Genomic DNA, 22,343 nt, shown 5'->3' on the forward strand with positions numbered 1-22,343 from the left:
AAAGATGTCCTAAAGACCCCAGAGTACTGTTTTCTTTATTAACTTGGTAAATTGATTCTAAATATACAATCATCCCTTGCCATCTGTGGGAAACTAATTGCAGGACCCCCTACAATACCAAAATCCAGAGATGCTCAAGTCCCTTATGTCAAATGACATAGTACTTGCATATACCCTACACACTCCTGCTGTATATTTTAAATCATATCCAGATTACCTACAATATGTGTAATACAATGTAAGTGCTACATAAATAGCTGTTATGCAGTATTTTTATTTGTATTATTTCTATTGTTGTATCATTTTTATTGTTTTTTTAAAATTTTTTTGAATATTTTTATGTGTGGTTGGTTGAATCACAAATGAGGAACCCACAGATCCAGACAGCTGACTGTATTTGTAAAAGGAAAGGGCCCAGAGTGGCCAAGACCCTTCTGATGAACAAGGAAGGAAGACTTCCTTATCAGACAGCAAGAGTAATTATGAAGCTGTAATAGAGATAACAGTATAATCATTGCAGAGCCAGAGAAATTATCCAATGTTCACATATATAGAAGTTCAATATCTAAGAGTAGGCATGACAGATCAATGAAGGAAGGAGGAATTACTCTAAAGTAAAGCTGGAAAAAAAAAGTTATCCACATAGAAAAAAACAAAATTAAATCTCTATCTTGCATTAGTCACAAAACTAACTCCAGAAGGATTAAGGCCTCAATGTTAAAGGCAAAACTTTAAGGTTTTTCATAGAATATATAGGCAAACCTTCTGGCACTTACAATAGAGACAGATTTGTTTAACAAGACATAAAAAGTACTATTTTGTTTTTTTTATTTTTGAGACAGAGTCTCATTCTGTTGCCCAGGCTGGAGTGCAGTGGCACAATCTCGGCTCACTGTAACCTCTGTCTCCTGGGTTCAGGCAATTCTCCTGCCTCAGCCTCCTGAGTAGCTGGGATTACAGGTATGCATCACCATGCCCGGCTAATTCTGTATTTTTAGTAGAGATGGGGTTTCTCCATGTTGGCCAGGCTGATCTCGAACTCCTGGCCTCAGATGATTCACCCACCTCAGCCTCCCAAAATATTGGGATTACAGGGGAGAGCCATCGCGCCAGGCCAAAAAAGCACTAATTATAAAAGACTTATACATTTGACTAAGTTAAAATAAGAACTTCTTTCATCAAAAGACCATCTCTCCCTCCAAATCCTATCAGCTGATATATTACAATCTAGGAGGCTGTCGCTCTACAAAGTTGTATTTCTCTCCCTTAGGATTACAAGGCTTGCTGATTGCACATGGAAATTTGCAAAGGAGAGTTCAACAGTGGTCCTGTGCTATTATGGAGATCTCTCCCTGAGGTTCACCCCATCTTTGCTACCTGAACAGTCTCTAATTGACCAAAACAAGGACCTAGTCTTCCAGGTTTTCCCCAATATGCGTTAAGAGTAACTTATAAACCCAAGGGACATGGGCTCAGAGTCCAAAATACCTAGATACCTCCAAAAAAACACTATGAAAGAAAGTCAGCAGTACTTGCATATATATAATAATATTATCACCTATATTATCGTTCATAATACACAGCACATTATGACTTATATAACATTCTGAAGATAAATTATGAGAACTGATGAACTAAGAATTTTAAATAAGCTTAATCAATAAAGAGTCAAATGAGGCCAGGTGCAGTGGTTCACACCTGTAATCACGGCACTTTGGGAGGCCAAGGTGGGTGGATCACCTGAGGTCAAGAGTTTGAGACCAGCCTGGCTAACATGGCGAAACTTCATCTCTACTAAAAATACAAAAATCAGCCGGGCCGTGGTGGCACACACCTGTAATCTCAGCTACTCTGGAGGCTGAGGCAGGAGAACTGATTCAACCCAGGAGGTGGAGGTTGCAGTGAGCCGAGATTGTGCCACTGCACTACAGCTGGGTGACAGAGTGAAACTTCATCTCAAAAAAGTAAATAAATAAAGAGTCAAATGAAAATACTAGGCATAAAAAATAATCACTGAAATAAAAAGTAATAGATCCCTAAGCAGGAGTAACTCTACCAAAGAATTAACTGATGAGAGTAAAAACAGAATGAGAAACTATCATAGAAATAAAGAAGAAGAAGAAAATACAAAGAGATAGAAAATATAGCATAAGACCTAAGAGGTAGAAAGGATAGATCTTTTCAAAGAAATAATGATTGCAAATACTCAGAACTAAATAAAAAAAAACAAATTTAAAGGGCTCAAAATAATGCCAAAAAGTCCATAACTAGAGACATTATAGTGATACTTACATATATAAAAATCAAAGAGATGATGTTCAAAACTGCTCATCTCAGATCTTCATACTTGAAAACCAAGTGGGGTCACATTTTTTTCTAATGTTTATTTTTTATTAATAGATGTGGCTCCAGTGTCTTCTGGCAATGGATATTGAGATAAAGAAACCTAAAGGTATTTTGCATTTTTCCTCATATTAGTGACTTAATTTTTTGTTTTTTCTTTAGGGTAGGGGAATGGGAGACAATGTCAGTGGTTTACAATTTGGACACTCAAAGGATTCTAGAGCCTCAAGGACTACTCAAGGGATCTGTTCACCACACTTGGCCAGTTGCCATGGTAAAAACCTCAACTGTGCCTGAAGTCTCCCAATCCAGAGACTGTTGTATTCTCTCCAGAAAATAACCTGTCTTCTGCTGAGTTGTAGAAGAGACAATCCCATGTTTCACAAAATGGGGGAGAAGATATAAAGATTTGGTCATTTTTTATTATTTTTAAAAAGTCATATTATCAAATATCTACAAAATTAGAAGGAAGAGTATAAAAAACCCCTTTGTACCTAACGCTCCAATTAAACATCTAGCTGCTTCTTAAATAGGCCTTCTAGCAATTTATATGTTGAAGGGCCACTTATCACCCCTCTTCCAGAGATGCCTGGAGCCTCTGGAGCTCCCATGGTGTAATTCATCTTACTTCTCAGGTTCCTTCACTGCTGATTTAGGGTTATGCTTTCTTGAGCCTGCTATATCAATTTCAACAAATCCATTGCCTTTCCAACTCCAAAAATTGTATTGCTCTCTCATTCTCTTTGTCCATCAGGGCTTATGCCTTTTTCTTTACCCTAGTCCTATTATTTCCATGGAAGGGAATGGAGACCCAAACAGTTTTCCACTCTTCATCAAACAAATGTGTTAATTTTTTCTTTTTTTGGATCCACTGCCCAAGCTGGCATCCAGCAGCACGATCACACCTCACTGCAACCTTGACCTAATGGGCTCAAGTAATCCTCCTGCCTCAGCCTCCCAAGTAACTGGGACTACAAGCACACCCCACTGGGCCTAGCTAATTTTTTTTTTTTTTTTTTGAAGAGACATGGTCTCGCCATGTTACCCTGGATGGTCTTGAATTCCTGGGCTCAATCAATCTGACTACCTCAGCCTCCCAAAGTGCTGGGAACTTCTTAAACTGAGTCCTTCTTTTTTCGTTTGTATGTCTCTCTTGATTGTCATTCTTGTATGTTTCATTTTTGAACATAATATTAACAATGATCTGAGTGTGTACTGTGTATATTAATATATTTATGTATATTAATATATGTATATATTATATACTTAATTTATGTATATTAATATAATATTTTCAACAACTTACATTATATTGTACTACTGTTATTCTATTCCACAAATAAGAACAATTAACATCCGAAGAGCTTACATGACACCCAAGCTATTAAGGAGTTGGGATTTGAACCCACAATTGTCTGACCCTAAAGTCCAGGTTCCAAACAACTGTGCATACCACTTCTCATTTCTTTTTCAATGTGAGGTAGACCTTAGTGCTGGTCTAAGGGTGCAAGGTAACACACTCTAAGATATATGTGTGATATGGCTGGGTAACAACTCTTGTTCTAATTCCACAGCTTTAAATTCAAGAAAGTACTTGGACCAAGCCAGGCTGGCCTGGGGAGGTTGTGAATGGTAAATGAGATAGAGTTCATGCCTGGGATACAACACTTGATCATTCTATAAGGTCATATTACATACGGATGCTCCTTGACTTAAAATGAGATCATGTCCCAATAAACCTATCACTAAGTTTCAAATATCATTAATTTAAAAATGCATTTAATACACCTAATCTACCAAACACCATAGCTTAGCCTGGCCTATCTTCAATGTGCTCAGAACATTTACATTAGCGTACAGATGGGCAAAATCATCTAACACAAAGCCTATTTTATAATGAAATATAGGGTATTTCATGTAATTTACTGAATACTATATTGAAAGTGAAGAACAGAATGAATGTACAGATAGATGGTCCCCAACTTACAATGGCTTGACTTACATGACTTTTTGACTTTACGACAGTGCAAAAGCAATATGCATCACTTTAAGTACCCATGCAACCATTTTGGGAAATAAGCCCATAGTAAATTGAGGAGCATCTGGTATTCTACTGAATGCATCTTACCTTTGCACCAACATAAAGTCAAAAAATTGTAAGTCAAACCATCGTTAAGTAGGGGACCATTTGTATCAGTAACAAGACTGATGCGACGCACTGGCCACGGACATGAGGGGCTCTGATCCACATGCAGAGTAGCTTTCCAGCAGAACTGTTACAGGCTTATGGATCTTGAGATGTAAGGCAGGCTCCTAAAGAGCTGAAGACAGTCACTTCCTCAGACCTAGACTCCACAGCCATATATAATCAATGAAGAGTCTCTTTGGGGGATCCTCTATCTCACCCTGACCAGTGTCACAGGTCTCTCTGCTGTGTAGCCTGACTGTGGTGACCTCCTTCTGAATTATTTCAGTAAGGAACATTTTGGGCTTACCCACGTGATGTCTATGTCTGGCTCCTGAGTCAATATGATCTATTAAGAACACTGGTCAGAGTGGTCACACTACTCCAATCTCCCTCTTTGATTTCCTTCACATTAGCATTATTTTCAGAAAAACAATCAAGTCTTCCATTTAAAAAAAATGAAACAAACAAAAAAAGATAGAAAAGAAATGGCCAGGCGTGGTTACTCATGACTGTAATCCCAACACTTTGGGAGGCCAATGCGGGCAGACTGCTTGAGCCCAGGAGTTCAAGACCAGCCTGGCCAACATGGTGAAACCCTGTCTCTACTACAAATATAAAAATTAACAGGATGCTGTGGTATGCAACTGTAGTACCAGCCACTTGGGAGGCTCAGGCACAAGAATCGCTTGAGCCTGGGAGGCAAAAGTTGCAGTGAGCCAAGATTAAGCCACTGTACTCCAGCCTGGGCAACAGAGCAAGACACTGTCTCGAAGGAAAAAAAAAAGAAAAGAGATTATCTCTGAACTGAAAGTCAATGGAAAAAAAAAAAAGAAGAAGAAGAAGAAAGATTTGTGAAGGCTTCTGAGGGTTAAAAAATAATAAACAAGACTAGGTACAGGGGCTCACACCTGTAATCCCAGCACTTTGGGAGGCCAAGGAGGGTGGATCACAAGGTCAGAAGTTCGAGACCAGCCTGGCCAACATGGTGAAACCCCGTCTACTAAAAATACAAAAAAATAGCTGGGCATGGTGGAGGGCACCTGTAATCCCAGCTACTCAGGAGGATAGTTTGAACCCAGGAGGCAGAGGTTGCAATGAGCCAAGACCATGCCGTTGCACTCCAGCCTGGGTGACAGGGTGAGACTCCATCTCAAAAAATAAAAATAAATAATAATAATAATAATAAATAAAAAGCAGCATCAAACACTCTAGAGTCAAATCCCCCACAGATTTCAAAGGTCTGTCCATGGCCACACATAAATCTGTATGCAGTAGGAAGGTAAAGTTTTTCTTTTGATTCTGTAACACACTTCTTTCTACACTGTGCACATCAGGGAAGCATGAGGACATGGAAATTGAGAAGACAGGTTCTAAGATGTCAAGAACAGGTTTAAAGACTCACTGTGGACTGTGTTTGCGCCATGTATTCACTCTCCATTTTATTCAGACGCACATTTGTATCCTCAAGCAATTCTTGAATGTTTTCAGTGTGTTGCTTTTGAAGATCAAACTTTTCCTGTTCCATTTCTGCTACAGCATTGTGAAGCTACATCAGGAAATCGAGAGTTGACTCTTTTACTACTATGGAATTGACTATTTTGTAATTCAGCAGAAAAAATGGTTTCCTATATTCCTCTATTTATATATATGATGACCTGAACACCAAAAGATATAAAAAACCACCAATAAACATTAAAGGCAAAGATATCATATAAAAAGCAGGATCAAGAAACACTTAATTTTTCCTTTACTTTCCTGAATTGAAAATTTTAATGGATGAGCAAATATTAAAAGAATTATCTGCCTCAGGTAGAAATGGTAAATAAATCAGGCAGATAACACAAGTGAACATTACTAGTATTAGTCTGAAATGAGAAAACAGAAACATTATAATACTGTTACTAATTAGGAATATTGTCCCATTGTCCCCATTATTCATCCTATTTGCATGGAATTTTGTACGCCAGTAATGTTAAAAACCGCTTTCTCCCCTACCCGCACCTCAAACAAGAAATTACTTCTAGCCATTCCCTAATCTATTAAAAAACAGACAAAAAGATCACATTTATCAACCAAATAGAGTATGGGTAGGATGACTAAGCAGAATTGTATACTATATGTACGGAGGTCTTTATTTATAAAAATCATTATGTATATACTGTTTAAATGGATGAGGCTTTAAAATTTCTTCACAAACTAAGGTAAGGAAAACAAAGGCAAATACAGGAGGTCCAGACAAGCTTCAATGGACAACTTCCAAAAGGGGTTGAAAATCTGTGCTCCCAGCCTTGTGGGCATTCCTTCACTTATCTTAATGGGGGTACAATTCCGAGTCTAACTTCCATTCCCTGCATCCAACACCACACCTACCCAATAGGAGAAGAGACCAGGAGTCCAAACAGTCCAAATGATATATTTGGCTTTTTATTTTTGTTTTTGTTTTGAGATGGAGTCTCACTCTCACCCAGGCGGGAGTGCAGTGGTGCAATCTCAGCTCAGTGCAACCTCCGCCTCCCAGGTTCACGTGATTCTCCTGCCTCAGCCTCCCAAGTGGCTGGGATCAAAGGCAGCCGCCACAACACCCAGCTAATTTTTTGTATTTTTAGTAGAGTCGGGGTTTCACCATGTTGGTCAGGCTGGTCTCGAACTCCTAACCTCAAGTGATTGGCCCGCCTCAGCCTCCCAAAGTGCTGGGATTACAGGTGTGAGCCACCGTGGCTGGCCCCAGATGATATATTTGATTCACTACCTATAAATAGGGAAGAGAGAAAGGACACAATACAGGCAGTGTGGACTCTTATTTGACTAGGAAGATACTGGAAGGACAGGGAAAACCTGTGAGAGATGGAAGCTAGGGCAGAATGCAGGCAATAATTATGATAATTGTACTGGTAAAGGTCTCAAGAACTCTTCTTCTAGTTTCTAGCTGAATAGGAAGAATGAGGATGCTCAGTAATAGCCATACAGAAGACTCCTGGATTTTGCAAGTTTAACATACACAGTTTTGATTATTTGTAAGTGGTCCCCAAAATCTCTGATGTATCTAATTTTTAGTTTTGCTGAAATAAACATTGTAAAGCAGTGTTAGGTCTGTTGTTCAAAAGTGAGTCACGTAGCTGGTACATTGCACCCAAATCTCAGTGCTCCTTCACAGCTGTCGAATGACATGATAGTAACTCAGATAATGGGCTCTAAAGGAGTCATTTAGAATTTTACAGTTGTACTTACAGGAGCAATTATACAATGTAGTGGTTTCCTCATGTTTATGGTCTCCCAAAGCCCCTAGAACATATGCCTGCCAAATGTCAAAAATCTAATAGCCCATCAACACTTAGTGGTTTCTCACGTGTCTTCCACAGTTGTTTTATAAACAGACTGTTGCTGTTGGAGGGGTATCTGTAAGTCAGTCTACAACACTCATCCAAAGAATTTGTAGTTGAGACTACAAGGGTAAAAATGGCACTGGCAAAAACAAGTATGCTATTACTTGGCTGATGTGTTTGAGGACTAGATAGGCATCTGGTCTAATAGTCTAACCAGAGGTGATTAAAATGTATTCATTCAACAGATTTTATTAGTACCTGCTATGTACCAGTCATAATGCATCAGTGAGCACTTTCCCAAACCTAACAATGAATTGGAGTCCAGGTCACTCAGTCTAGGAGGCTTTAAAGGGCAAACATTCCTAACTATCTTAGTAGCAAATATTATTAGGCTATAGGATACAAATCTTGCTAGAGTTTATGAAACCACAGGATATAACAATGAGTTGCTCCATAGGAATTCTCAAGAAGAATTTTTACCCAGAGTTTGATAATGGGTACAGGAGACACAAATGTCCTTCCCAGCATCCTATATATTCGTCTTTAACCATATAGTTGGCTCATGCCAGAGGAGACCCAGAGGCAACAGAAATCTGTCCCAAATGAAGGGAAAAGTATTACAAAACCCCACAGGTCAATGACGCAGCCACTGTGGAAAACACTTTGGCAGTTCCTCAAAAAATTTATCAAAAAGATAAACAGAGTTACCACATAACCCAGGAATCCTACTCCTAGGACTACACCTAACAGAATGTAAAAACACACACAAATGTTCACAGCAACATTATTCACGATATCCAAAAAGTGGAGTCAACTCAGATGTCTATCAGCTGATGAATGGATAGGCAAAATGTGGTCTATCCATGCAATGCAATATTATTTGACCATAAAACTGACTGAACTATTGATTCATGCTACAGTGAGGGTGAAACTTAAAAACATTACGGTAAGTGAAAGACGCCAGTCACAAAATGCCACATATTATATTATTGCATTTATATGAGATGTCTAGAATAGGCAAATCTAAAAAGACAAAAAGTAGATTGGTGGTTGAAGAGCCTGGGGTGTGGGGAGTGGTAACTGACTGCTGATGGGTAAAGGTTTCTTTCCAGGGCGATGAAAATGGTCTGCAAATTATATTGTGGTGGAAGTTGCACAACTTTGTGAATACATAAAAAAAAAAACAATGAATTGGGTACTTTAAGAAGGTGAATTTTATGGCATGTAAACCATAACTCAATATTTTTTAAAGGCCCACAGATTAGAACAGCAAAACGTGTTGACAGCTGGGGCAAAAGTCAAGACAGGAAGAAGAATTGTGAGCAAAGATGAGGCTTGAAAGATCACCAGAGTCTTTATCATGAAAAGCCTTGTAAGTCCTAAGAACTAAGGAAACAATGGGAGCCACTAGGACAATGGGAACCACTAGAGTGATTTAAACATGGTTGTGAGGTCAACCAGATTTGTGTTTGTGAAAGACCAATTTAGCTGTATTGTGGGACACGGAATGACGAGGGACAGACTGGAGGTAGCTACAGGTGATCTAGGCAAGAGACAGGTGTCTCCTGAACTAAGGAAGAAAGAGTGGTAGATACATTCAAAAGATGGATAATTAACAGAACTTGGCAAGGCATTAGATGTGTGAGCTGAAGCAAAAAGAAGGGTCTTTAAGTAGCTGAACTGATTCCTATCCCATAGAGAATACCCTACTGGGCAGGTATATCCCTCCATGGGATAGGCATCTCCATGGGATAGGTATTCTCCATGGGATAGGGAAAAAGGGAATGCCCATTTTAGCAACAAAGGAAGAAGATGAAGTTTAGGGACAATGATGGAATTCAGACCAAGGAGAGACTTTAAATAGGTAGTTGAATAACTGGGACTTAAGGTGAGAGACATAGGATGCATATTTCTATTAGGGAATATACACACACACATACATATATCACCTTGTCCATGTAGAATACATAATAATTGTTGAATGAATGACTACATAAATAACAAAGTGAATCTATAATGTGCTTATTAATTTTGGTGCCTGTCCTGCTTGTACTCAGTTTTCATCCTCAGCCCAGATTTACATAAAATTACACTACCTACACACACACACACACACACACACACACACACAGAGCCTTCAGTGAGGGGGCAGGTACAGTGGCTCACACTTGTAATCCCAGCCCTTTGGGAGGCCAAGGCGGAAGGATCACTTGAGGCCAAGAGTTCGATACCAGCCTGGCCAACATGGAAAAACCCCATATCTACAAAAACTACAAAAATTAGCCAGGCAGTGGTGGCCACACCTGTTATTCCAGCTACTTGGGAGGCTGAGGCATGAGAAGAGCTTGATTCCAGGAGGCGAAGGCTGCAGTGAGCTAAGATAGCGCCACTGCTCTCCAGGCCAGGTGACAGGGCAAGACTAAAAAAAACTTCAAACAGGTTTATGTATTTACACATCCAGTATTTATTGTATACCTAGAAAAAAAGCTTTACTAGTCCAGCAGAAAGAAAAAGACGTACCCTTGTAAGTGACAGAAGCCTCTTCTCTTCAAATACCTGACAATTTAAACTAGAATATATGAAACTAGCGAATTCAGACAAAGGAAAGAAGGGGACCTGCTAGATACACAATGTCCTTGAAGCAAATACAAAAATATGCCAAATTTATAGAAAAGATAAAAACCAAAATACGAGAAAGAAAAACCACGTGACTAGAAATAACAAAATAAAAACTAGAAAAGAGCCAACTAAAAAGCAATCTATAGATTCAACACTATCCTATCAAATTACTGATGTCATTTTTTACAGAATTAGAAAAAATGATTCTAAGATTCATATGGAACCAAAAAAGAGCCTGAATAGTTGAAGCAATCCTAAGCAAGATGAATGAGTCAGGCATGGTGCCTGACTCCTGTAATCTCAGCACTACTGGGAGGCTGAGGCAGGAGGATTGCTTGAGGTCAGGAGCTCAAGACAAGCCTGGGCAACATAGTGAGACCCCACCTCTACAAAAAAAAAAAGTTTTAAATTAGCCAGGTGTGGTAATGCACACCTGTAGTCCCAGCTACTCAGGAGACTGAGGCAGGAGGATCACTTGAGCCCAGGAGCTCAAGGCTGTGGTGCGCTGTTATGGTGCCATTGCACTCCAGACTGGGTGACAGAGCAAGACCCTGTCTCAAAAACAAAATAAAATAAAAGAACAAGGCCAGTGGGCATCACATTACCCAACTTAAAACTATGTTATAAGGCTACAATAACCAAAACCACATGGTACTAGTATAAAAACAGACACATAGACCAATGAAACAGAAGAGAGAACCCAAAAATAATGATGCACACCTACAACCATCTGATCTTTGACAAAGTTGACCAAAAAAAATGGGGAAAGAATCCCTTATCCAATAAATGAGACTGAGATAACTGGCTAGTCATATGCAGAAGAATGAAACTGGATACCCCACAAAATACAAAAATTAACTCAGGATAGATTAAAGACTTAAGTATAAGACCTAAAACTGTAAAAATCCTAGAAGAAAACCTAGGAAGTACCATTCTAGACATTGACCTTGGTAAAGAATTTATGATTAAATCCCCAAAAGCAATTGCAACAAAAATAAAAAATGGACAAGTGGGACGTAATTAACATAAAGAACTTTTGCACAGCAAAAGAAGCTATCAAGTAAACAGATAACTCACAGAATGGGAGAAAATATTTGCAAACTATGTATCTGACAAAGGTCTAATATTCAGAATCTATAAAGAACTCAACAATTCAACAACAAAAAACAAATAACCCCATTAAAAAGTGGACAAAGGACATGAACAAACAATTCTCAAAAAAAGACATACAAGCGACCAACAAACATACGAAAAAATGTTCAACATCACACGTCATCAGAGAAATGCAATTCAAAACCACAATGAGATACCACCTCACACCAGTAAAAAATGGGTGTTATTTAAAAGATTAAAAACAACAGATGCTGGCAAGGTTGCAGAGAAAAAGGAATGCTTATATACTGTTAATAGGAACGTAAAGTAGTTCAACCATTGTAGAATGCAGTTTGGAGATTTCTCAGGGAACTTAGAACAACTACCATTTGACCCAACAATCCCATTACTGGGTATATACCCAAAGGAAAATAAGTCATTCTACAAAAAAGGCACATGAGCTTGTATGTTCATTGCCATGCTAGCCACAATAGCAAAGACATGCAATCAACCTAGATGTCCATCGATGGTGGATTGGATAAAGAAAATGTGGTACATACACACCATGGAATACTAGATGGCCATAAAAAATGAAATCATGTCCTTTGCAGCAATGTGGATGCAACTTGTGGCCATAATCCTAAGCAAATTAATGCAGAAACAGAAAACCAAGCATGTTCTCACTTACAAGTGGGAGCTAAACATTGGTATATATGGACATAAAAATAGGAACAATAGACACTGGGGACTCCTAGAGGAAAGAGGGGGACAAAGGCTGAAAAACTACTGTTGGGCACTATGCTCACTACTTGGATGACGGGATCATTCATATCCCAAACCTCAATGTCACACAATATAACCATGTAAGACATCTGCATATGTACCCTCTGAATCTAAAATAAAAGCTGAAATTATTTTTAAAAATGAAATAAAGTATCCATAATATTCAAAGCAATATACAGATTCAATGTAATCCCTATCAAAATATCAATGACATTTTCATAAAAATAGAAAAAGCAATCCTAAAATCTGCATGTAACCAAAGAAGATTCTGAATAGCCAAAGCAATCTTAAGCATGAAGAACAAAGGTGGAGGCATCACAGTAACTGACATGAAAATATACTTCAAAGTTGTAGTAACTAAAACAGTATGCCATTGGCATAAAAACAGACACACAGGCCAATAAAACAGCATGAAGCACCCAGAAAAAAAATCCACACATTTACAGCCAGCTGATTTTTGACAAAAATGCCAAAGAACATACAATGAGGAAAGTATAGTCTCTTTAATAAATGGTGCTGGGGAAACTGGATATCCACATGCAGAACAATGAAATTAGACCTGTATTTCTCACCATACACAAAAATCGACTCAAAATGAATTAAAGACTTAAATGGAAGAACTAAAACTAGGGAACTACTAGGAGAAAACATAGAGGAAAAGCTCCATGACATAAATCTAGGCAACAATTTCTGTACAGGACCTCAAAAGCACAGGCAACAAAAGCAAGAAAAAAAAAAAAAAAGACAAATGGGATTACATCAAACTAAAAAGCTTCTGCATGGAAAAAAAAATCAATAGAGTGAAAAGGCAACCTACAGAATGGGAAAATACATTTGCAAACTATACATCTGATATGGGGTTTATATCCAAAATATATAAGAAACTCAAACAACTCAACAGCAAAAAAACAAATATTCTGAAGATTAAAAAATAACCTAATGACTTATTTAGGCCAAGGACCTAAATAGACATTTCTCAAAAGAAGACACAGAAATGGCCAAAAGGTATATGAAAAATGCTAAACCTCACTAATCATTAGGGAGAGGCAAACCAAATTTACAATGAGATATCATCTAACTGTAGTTAGAATGATTATTATTAAAAAGTCAAAAGATAGCAAGTGTTGGTGAGGATATAGAGAAAAGAGAACCCTTATATACTGCTAGAGGGAATACAAATTAGTAGAGCCATTAGGGAAAACAATGTGGTTCCTCAAAAAATTAAAAATAGAACTACCATATGATCCAACAATCCCCCTACTAGATATATATCTGAAGAAAATAAAATCAGTACGTCAGAGATATCTGCATTCCCACGTTTACTGCAGCATTATTCACAATAGTCAAGATATGAAATCAATGTAAGTGCCCATCAAAGGATGAATGGATAAAGAAAATGTGACAGATACGCACACCCACACACACACACACTGGAATACTATTCAGCCATAACAAAGAATGAAATCCTGCCATTTGCAACAACATGGACAAACTTAGAAGGACATTGTGTTCAGTGGAATAAACTGGAAACAGAAAAACAAATACATAATCACACTCGTGGAATTTTAAAAGTTGAGCTCATAGAAGTAGAGAACAGATAGCGATTACAAGAAGCAGGGGAGGAGAGGGAGGAAAGGGGACAGAGAGAAGTTAAAAAGCAGGTATAATGTTACAGTTATTGATAGGGTTTGGCTGTGTCCCCACCCAAAATCTCATCTTGAATTGTAATCCCCATAATCCCTATGTGTCAAAGGAGAGACCAGGTGGAAGTAACTGAATCATGGGGTCAGTTCCCCCAAGCTGTTCTCATGATAGTGAGTGAGTTCTCATGAGATCCGATGGTTTTATAAGTGTGTGGTAGTTCCTCCTGTGTTCATTCTCCTTGCCGCCTTGTGAAGAAGGTGGCTTGCTTCCCCTTCACCTTCTACCATGACTGTAAGTTTCCTGAGGCCTCCCCAGCCATGCTGAACCGTGAGTCAATTAAAGCTCTTTCCTTTATAAATTACCCAGTCTCAGGCAGTTCTTTATAACAGTATGAAAACGAACTAATACAATAATATAGGAGAAAAAAATTATGGTTTTCTAATGCACAGTAGAGTGATTATAGTTTATAATAATGTATTATATATTTCAAGAAGTTTGAAGAGAGGAATTTGAATGTCCTCACGAAAAAGAACTGATAAATGTTTGAGGGGATAGAAATGCTAATTACTCGATTTTATCAGTATATAATGTATCTATGTATTGAAATATCACACTGTACTCTAAAAATACGTAAAATCATTACATGTCAATCAAAAATAAAATAAGTTTATACAATAAATTCTAGTCCATATTGTATTATCTAAAATTTCAGGAAAGAAATGCTCCAATGGCCCAAATACAAAATTAAAATGGCTTAATTTCCAAAAATTGTTTTAGTGCTATTTAACTAATTTTGTTTAAAATCTGTTGGCTGATAAGAACATTAATTAAATTCAAGAGCTAGTCAAAAGAATATTTTCTAAATGAAAACTATTTTATAGACCACAGACTTCCAGAAGAAAATATACCAAAACATGAACAGTAGCTATTTCTAAACAGCCTGGAATTTTAGTTATTTTTTATATTTTTCTGTATATTCTGTGAAATCTATTACTTTTATAATTAAATATGTTACTTGGAAGCATAAACTTTTATGTTTTCCATTAGTATTTTATGTAGCTTACCTTTTTCTCCCAGCCATTATTTAGAGATTCCGTACTTTGTTCACATATCTTTTTTAGCTCTGCAATCTGGTCGTCTTTAGTCTCTCTGATAACTTGACAGTCACGTATCAGTGTCTGAACTGTCAAAAATTTTGAAAACATAGTTAAACCAATTCTAGGTACATAGAGTTTGATGATATAAAATTTAGTGCACCAGTTAGTAGGTAACTCAGTTTTTCACCAAGTCTTCTCAATGCTTTCTTCTAAAATATCTTTTATTCCTTGCTGTTTTTCTCTATTTCTACCACCACAGACAGCCTTGGTTAAATTCATCATTACTGGCTCCCTAGACAATTTTAACAGTGTATTGGCCTCAAGCATCATTCCCCTCCAAGGAGTCCTCTGTTGCTTTGAGGAAACCTTTCACCATTATTCTAAGTGAAGTAACTCAGGAATGGAAAACCAAATACCATATGTTTTCGCTTATAAGTGGAAGCTGAGCTATGGGTATGCAAAGGAATACAGAATGGTATATAATAGGCTTTGGAGATTCAGAAGCATTGGGTGGAAAAGGGGGTGTGGGCTAAAAACTACATATTGGATACAACGTACACTACTTGGGTGATGGGTATACTAAAGTCTCAGACTTCACCACTGTACAATGAATCCATGTAACCAAAACCACTTGTACCCTAAAAGCTACTGAAATTTTAAAAATTTAAATAAATAAAGAGGCCTTTCACTGGTACGAATCTGGTAGTTACACCCAGGCTTACAAACATTCTACAGCTCTCCTCATCTAAAAGATAAATACAGGTCAAAGCTTCTGACATGGACAACAGTTCCTCTTCCATATGGCAGTGCCCACTTCCATATGGCAAGTGCGCCATATCTCTTCCCACTTGCATGTTTTCAACCAGTATTATAAACACACCGACCTATCTGCAGATTCGTGAGTTCATATTCTACCTTATATCACTGCCTAAATATGATCGTCTATCTACCTAGAATGCCCTTCCCTCCCTTATTGAAAAACTCCTACTCATCCTTAGACTCTCAACTCAAAAATCACACCTTCTTTATGAACCAGTCATAAAGAATCACTAAATCATGATTCACACAACCAGATTTCTCCCCTTGCAGTGACAGAAAGAAATTCCTCTTTATTCCCATGAAACTTCGAGTATTTCTCAATTAAATCACTTACTAGCATTATAGTGATTTACTTGCCTGTTTCCTCTTTAATGAGACTATGTTCACAGAGGAGAAAGAGATTTCAACTTTTTATCCACAGGGCATAACAGTGCCACACAGGCAAGTGCTCAAAAAGATGCGTACTGAATGAATAAATAAAGGAACCCCTCATTTCAATATATTGTTGCTGCTAGATACTTTTAAATCATTTTTGAAGTTTATGTTACTAAAATGAAATAGGTTTTAAATTATATAAAATATTTGCCTTATAAATCATTTATGTTTCTATCTTCTTTACTAAAATTATTTAAACAGTCACTGATTTAAGTGAAAATGTGTTTAATATATTCATGTCTTCTGGATAGTAAAATAAATTCAGCTCTATTTTAATTGAATATAATATTATCATAGCTTACTAAATGTTTTTATTCATTTACTTCGAGACAGCAACATTTTTGTAAACATTTCCCTAAAAATTGTTTTCACTCTTATACCTCAACTATGCAACAAATAAGAAGAGGAGATGAATCCAAGTTAACCTAATGTGAGTCTTTCCCATCTACACTGTATTTCACTTTACACTTCCAAAATTAAACTAAAATCTGATTGCAATTCCAAATGCTTTTAGAAACATTATTTTTTAAACCTCGTCATTTTTAAATCTTAGGCATGTTTGAATTGCCTATTTTGAATCTGGGTAAAGAAGAAAACCTGGAAATAAATTTAAAATATTCTTCTAGACACTGATAATATTTGGAGAAAAAACCTAAACAAATTTATAATTGCTTTTACCAACATTTAAGGATGGAAATGAATCTAAAAATATTTATTTAATTGGTTAACTTATCTATGTAATTGCTGCCCTAACTTGTCAAAGCCATTATCATTCACTCAGATACACTCAGGTTTGGTGATTTGGGGAAGAGCCAGTAAGTTCCATACAGAAAATCCTAAATGAAAACCTTCCCTTCTCCTTTTCTCTTATTCATTGCCTAGATCTTCTCATTCACTAAATCATGATTCACTCTTCAAAATTTCTTCTTCGGTTCCATTCTAACTACTGCCAGTGCCATCATTCAGAAATCCTTCTCACCTTAACATGCAAAATTACAGCAGCACAGAAGCAGAACATCTCTCAGTTGGCAGGGACTCTATATATTATTTATTCTGATCTCACCATTTTATAATGAGTAAACCAAGGCCCAGAGACGACTTGCTATCATATGTCGGACACTGGTAACAGAGCTGGGATTAGAGCCTATGTTTTCTAGTAAGTAGAATGCTCTCTCCCTCACTCCATTCTGCCTCTGCCTAACAGACTTGGAATTGGCCTACTCTATTCAACACACCCTCCATTACCAGGCTACTCCTCCCAAAACATGCGGTCCTAAAACTCACATCTCAAAATCCTTCCCTGGCTCTTTACATCCAGCATCTACAGGACAAAGTTCAAGCTTCTAAATCTAAAATTCAAGGTCATACTTAATGTAGCCCCAAGTCAACTATCTTAATATTTTAAAATATACCTCTCTTTTTTTTTTTTTTTTTTTTGAGACGGAGTCTCACTCTGTCGCCCAGGCTGGAGTGCAGTGGCGCGATCTCGGCTCACTGCAAGCTCCACTTCCCGGGTTCACGCCATTCTCCTGCCTCAGCCTCCCAAGTAGCTGGGACTACACGTGCCCACCACCATGCCTGACTAATTTTTTGTATTTTTAGTAGAGACAAGGTTTCACTGTGTTAGCCAGGATGGTCTCGATCTCCTGACCTCGTGATCCGCCCACCTCGGCCTCCCAAAGTGCTGGGATCACAGGCGTGAACCACCACGCCCGGCCTAAAATCTATCTCTTAATGCATGGGGTATCCACTCTAGCTAAGTAGTTGAGAAGTACCCTTCCTAAAACTTACCTATTTCAGCATTTCCATCCCAGTACCTGCAGCTCTTCTCTCCAACTAACCAAGACTTTAAAACTTCACAAAATTTTACAAAAGTTCCTTTCCCGAAACAATATTTTCAATACTCTCTCTCATGACCACTTATTGATTGTAGATGTTTCAACCCATAATCATAGTCAATTAGGGTCAGAGTTAGCTCAAGCGGTTACCTCCTCATGCCGGACTTTCCATCTGTCCATAGTCAACTTAATACTTGATTACATGCTTTCTTTTCCTTCTTAATAAAAGTGCAAATAGGAAATACTTTTTAATTTTTTTCTGCCAATCACAATACCAGCATATACTATCAGACATAAAAGTAGATACTTAATGTAATGAATTTTACTAGATAAAGAAGAATAATTTCCTTTGACTTCCTCATGAAAGCCAGTAAGTCCTAATTCTATGACTGCCCTCAATACTCTATGGCAGCTGTATCCCAATGAGGCTAGAGTTAAGAAGAGGGAGTGAAAGCAACATACTCTTCCAACTCCGTATCTAAACCAACCACTACTACTACCCCATCACTGTCACTGCACAAACACACACACAGACACACACACACACAAACACAGTTTTTGCCCCTTCATATGGAAGCCTATAGAAATTTATCCATTGATGAAAGCCCACATAAATATTCCTATCTCATACTATAAAAGGTCAGAAATCAAATTTTATTCTCCACATCACTAAAATAAAACGGAATGTTATTAAAAGATGTATGTAACAACACAACATCACCTTTCTTTTCAAGCTTTCTAATAGTCTCTTCAGTTTCATGTTGTTTACTCCTGTATAAAGTTTTCAGTTCCTCTATTTCATTATTCTTTCTTTCTAAAATCTGCAAATAAATTTACAACGTTTCAGTATATTGTATTACTTTACATATAGGACACTTTTTTTGAACGCTGATATATTTAATTCTAAAACATAAACAGAAAAAGTGATTGTAGCAAATATGACTACACTGTGAAATTATATACACACACACACACATAAAGTAGTACCTCTTATCCATGGCTTTACTGTCTGCTGTTTCAGTAAGATGCGTGTGTTTTTGTGCATGTCCATGTTAATAATTCTAGCCTAGTCAGAAGTTCACATTTTACTCTTGCTGCAGCTAGGAGGTAGAATCTATATGATCTGCCACACTTGGAAGCTTCCAAGTTGCCTGAAATTGTGAGATTTTCCTCCTTTTGACTAGTGAATATTGCTGCAAATTGGCATTGTAGTGATTTAAGTGACTTTTTAAATTGATTCTCAAATGTCAGTGTTTTGTAAATTAGGTAGAAGTGTTTTGTCCTGAAAGGGAGTTAGGGATTCTTTTTCTCAGATAGCATAAAAATAGGTGAAACTGTATGTGTCTAATGTTTCTCTTCACATATTTTTCTTATACCTATGATATCTACTGTTGTTTATCTGCTAGCAAATTCCAGCAGATAATAAGTGAATGGTGAATCAGCAGGTATACATTAATAGAAACTCGTAAAGAACCAATCACATAACTTTTCAATGAGCGTAATATTTTTGTAAGTCTATCTCAGCTAATCTCATAAATGGTTTTCCCCCAAACTGTAAAAATTATATTATAGTGCATTAAGAAAATTATTAAATATACAAGAATAATTGATTATCTGAAAGAAATATGTTATTTGTTTGACATTTTCATATAATAATTTTTAAGGACAGTATAAATAATAATTTAGGTGATTCCCTAAAATGTAATTGAGAAATTAAGCTGTCATAAAGTGGCAGAGAGAAGCCCTCAGAAACTTGCCAGGTTGGGAGAGTATAATTCATCACATTGCACTGGGATAGAACATTCTTCAACTGGGCATGTTCCTGGATCCACCCAGAAGCACCCTTCTATCCTCCTAGTGCACAGTAAAAGAATTCCCAGATACATGAGGAGATGACATGTAATCGGCCTCCTTTATATCTAGCTCTGCTACTGTGAATCAGAAAAACCAGCTCAAAATATGTCAAAAATTGCATTAAAATCTATTGTTAATTTATATTGTGTCAGAAGTTTTAAACGTAATCATTTAATAAAATTTGTAATTTTATACTTCAAAATACATCTATACTCACAAAAACTACAGAAATAACCAAAATGTAAAAAAGATAGCAAGTAAGAGAAAATGCTAATCAAGGGGAAAAAGGAATATCTACTTTTCTTATGGTTGGGGTATATTTCTCATACACCCAAAAGTCAGCTTAACAAGAACAACAAAAAAGAACGGGGCACAGTAGCACATGCCTATAGTCAGCTACTCAGGAGGCTTACAAATCACTTGAGCCCAAGAATTCAAGGCTGAAGTGAGCCATGATCATGCCTGTGAATAGCCACTGTCTTCCTCCAGCTTGGGAAACACAGCAAGATCCCATCTCTGGATAATAATAGCCATAAAGAAGCAAAAAAGAAAAAGAATGTATACTAATAGGTAAAACACTCTAAATTTTACACCTCGCCAATTCCTGATGCTTAGAAAATGCCAGACAAGCAATAAACTGATGAATATACTTTTCAAATCTAGCATAAAGTTAAGAATTTTATTTGTATTTTACATGGCACTTCAAACTAGTTGCACTGTCTTCTGCAAATAAATTTCAGGATTTATTTTAAAGAGAAATTTCTGGAAAGAATTATTAAATATTTTAGTTTGAATAAATCTTTGTAACAGACATACCAAGAAACCTATTTCAAATTCCATCACCATAATTTTTCCAAATAAATTTTTATATTCATTTATCTTATACATCAATAGACTCTATTTCAATTGTACATGTTATATTGAAATTATATTATTGACTCTCTAACATACGTATAGGGAGAACTATTATCTAAACAATTTAAACTAAAGTAAAACTCTAGTAAGAGCAAAAAAAATTTGCCTGTAATATCTGAATGGGTGAGAGGAAATTGGAAAAAGAGAGTTCAGTTTTTTTTTCTCTAATATCCAATCAGTGGTTTCCTCCTTATTGCTTTGAAGGACGAGCCAAATACGTACTTTACTAAATATTTATATATGTATATTAAGCTTTTAAGAAAGCTTGGATACATAATCCTGATGCTGTAATTACTGCAACTACCTGCCTCTGTCTCTAGTACTCAGTTTTGGGAAGCAGAATCATAGGCTTAGTTTTGAAACAGTAAATGCAAAGTTTCCATTTGGATCAACCTCCATGTATTTCAAAAAAACACATACATACATTATTATCACCAAATGTTTTAATCATTACTAAAATATAGTCACAACCCAAATCCCATGTAGGATAACCATAATTAATGATTTTTGCTGTGCCAGCTAAGAAAAAAAAGTAAGTTTTATTTGAAAATACAGGCTGAAAGATTAGAAAGCATCAATCCCAATGAGCTACTTGAAAAACAAGCCTTTATTGTCAGTGCTAGCATTAAAATGCATACAAGTCCAAGAGTTCCTTTTTAAATTAAAAACGAAATTTAATTACCAGAAAACCAAAAGAATATTAGAATAAAACAAATTCTAGTATTTGCCATTGATGTCTTATTTCAACTTTCATGAAAGGTAATGACAGAATGCAGATAAAAGACTATAAGAAGGTCAGCCTAAATGTAACAATTAAAGAAGAACTAAAAGGTAATGTAAATATAAGGTTTTAAATAAACACATATGTTTAGCTAATAAAGTTAAAAAATCAACTTTTGCTGGGATATTAGTTTAGCATATTCCACTTATAACAGAATGTCATAAAGTAAATAAATAAGTGGATGGATGGATGGATGGATGGATGGATGAATAACTGGATGGATCATCATAAGACCTAGAATATTTTTAGTATTCAATATAATTAAAACAAGAGATATATATCCTACCTTCTGAACATCAGCATCATGTTTCTGTTGCAGTTTAAGCTTTTCTTCATGAAATTTAGCTTCCATCATTTTTGTTTTCATGTCCAACTTCAAGAAAAATATTTCAAAGGTGTTATTAATTTACTTTCCCTTTGGCAAAAAATACACAATTAAACTAAAATAATTCCCTATAAAAAAGACAGTTATCATTTTCCACCTCTACCTTGTAGTCACAGATTCTAGCAATCACATTACATATACCAATATGTTTATTTCAGTCCTCTAATTAATTTCAAACTAATTAAAAGCCTTTCAAATAAATTTCACCTGGTAGGCAAAACTGACAA

The 22,343-nt window shown here is 36.6% G+C and overlaps 1 protein-coding gene across 6 annotated transcripts in view; it reads right to left on the reverse strand.

The window, feature by feature from the left end:
* The window catches only part of CEP112 (centrosomal protein 112), a 556,849-nt gene that overhangs the window by 414,872 nt on the left and 119,634 nt on the right, over positions 1-22,343 (reverse strand). For all 6 annotated transcript variants that reach the window (XM_030800677.1, XM_030800675.1, XM_030800674.1 and 3 more), the window contains 4 exons: positions 22,018-22,104; positions 18,903-19,002; positions 15,057-15,175; positions 5,934-6,077 (listed from right to left, as the gene is read on the reverse strand). In XM_030800677.1, coding sequence (XP_030656537.1) covers positions 5,934-6,077; positions 15,057-15,175; positions 18,903-19,002; positions 22,018-22,104 — 450 coding nt within the window. The remainder of the gene's footprint in view (positions 1-5,933; positions 6,078-15,056; positions 15,176-18,902; positions 19,003-22,017; positions 22,105-22,343) is intronic.

The sequence above is a fragment of the Nomascus leucogenys genome, chromosome 19, assembly GCF_006542625.1.
Source record: "Nomascus leucogenys isolate Asia chromosome 19, Asia_NLE_v1, whole genome shotgun sequence".
Classification (NCBI taxonomy): Eukaryota; Metazoa; Chordata; class Mammalia; order Primates; family Hylobatidae; genus Nomascus; species Nomascus leucogenys.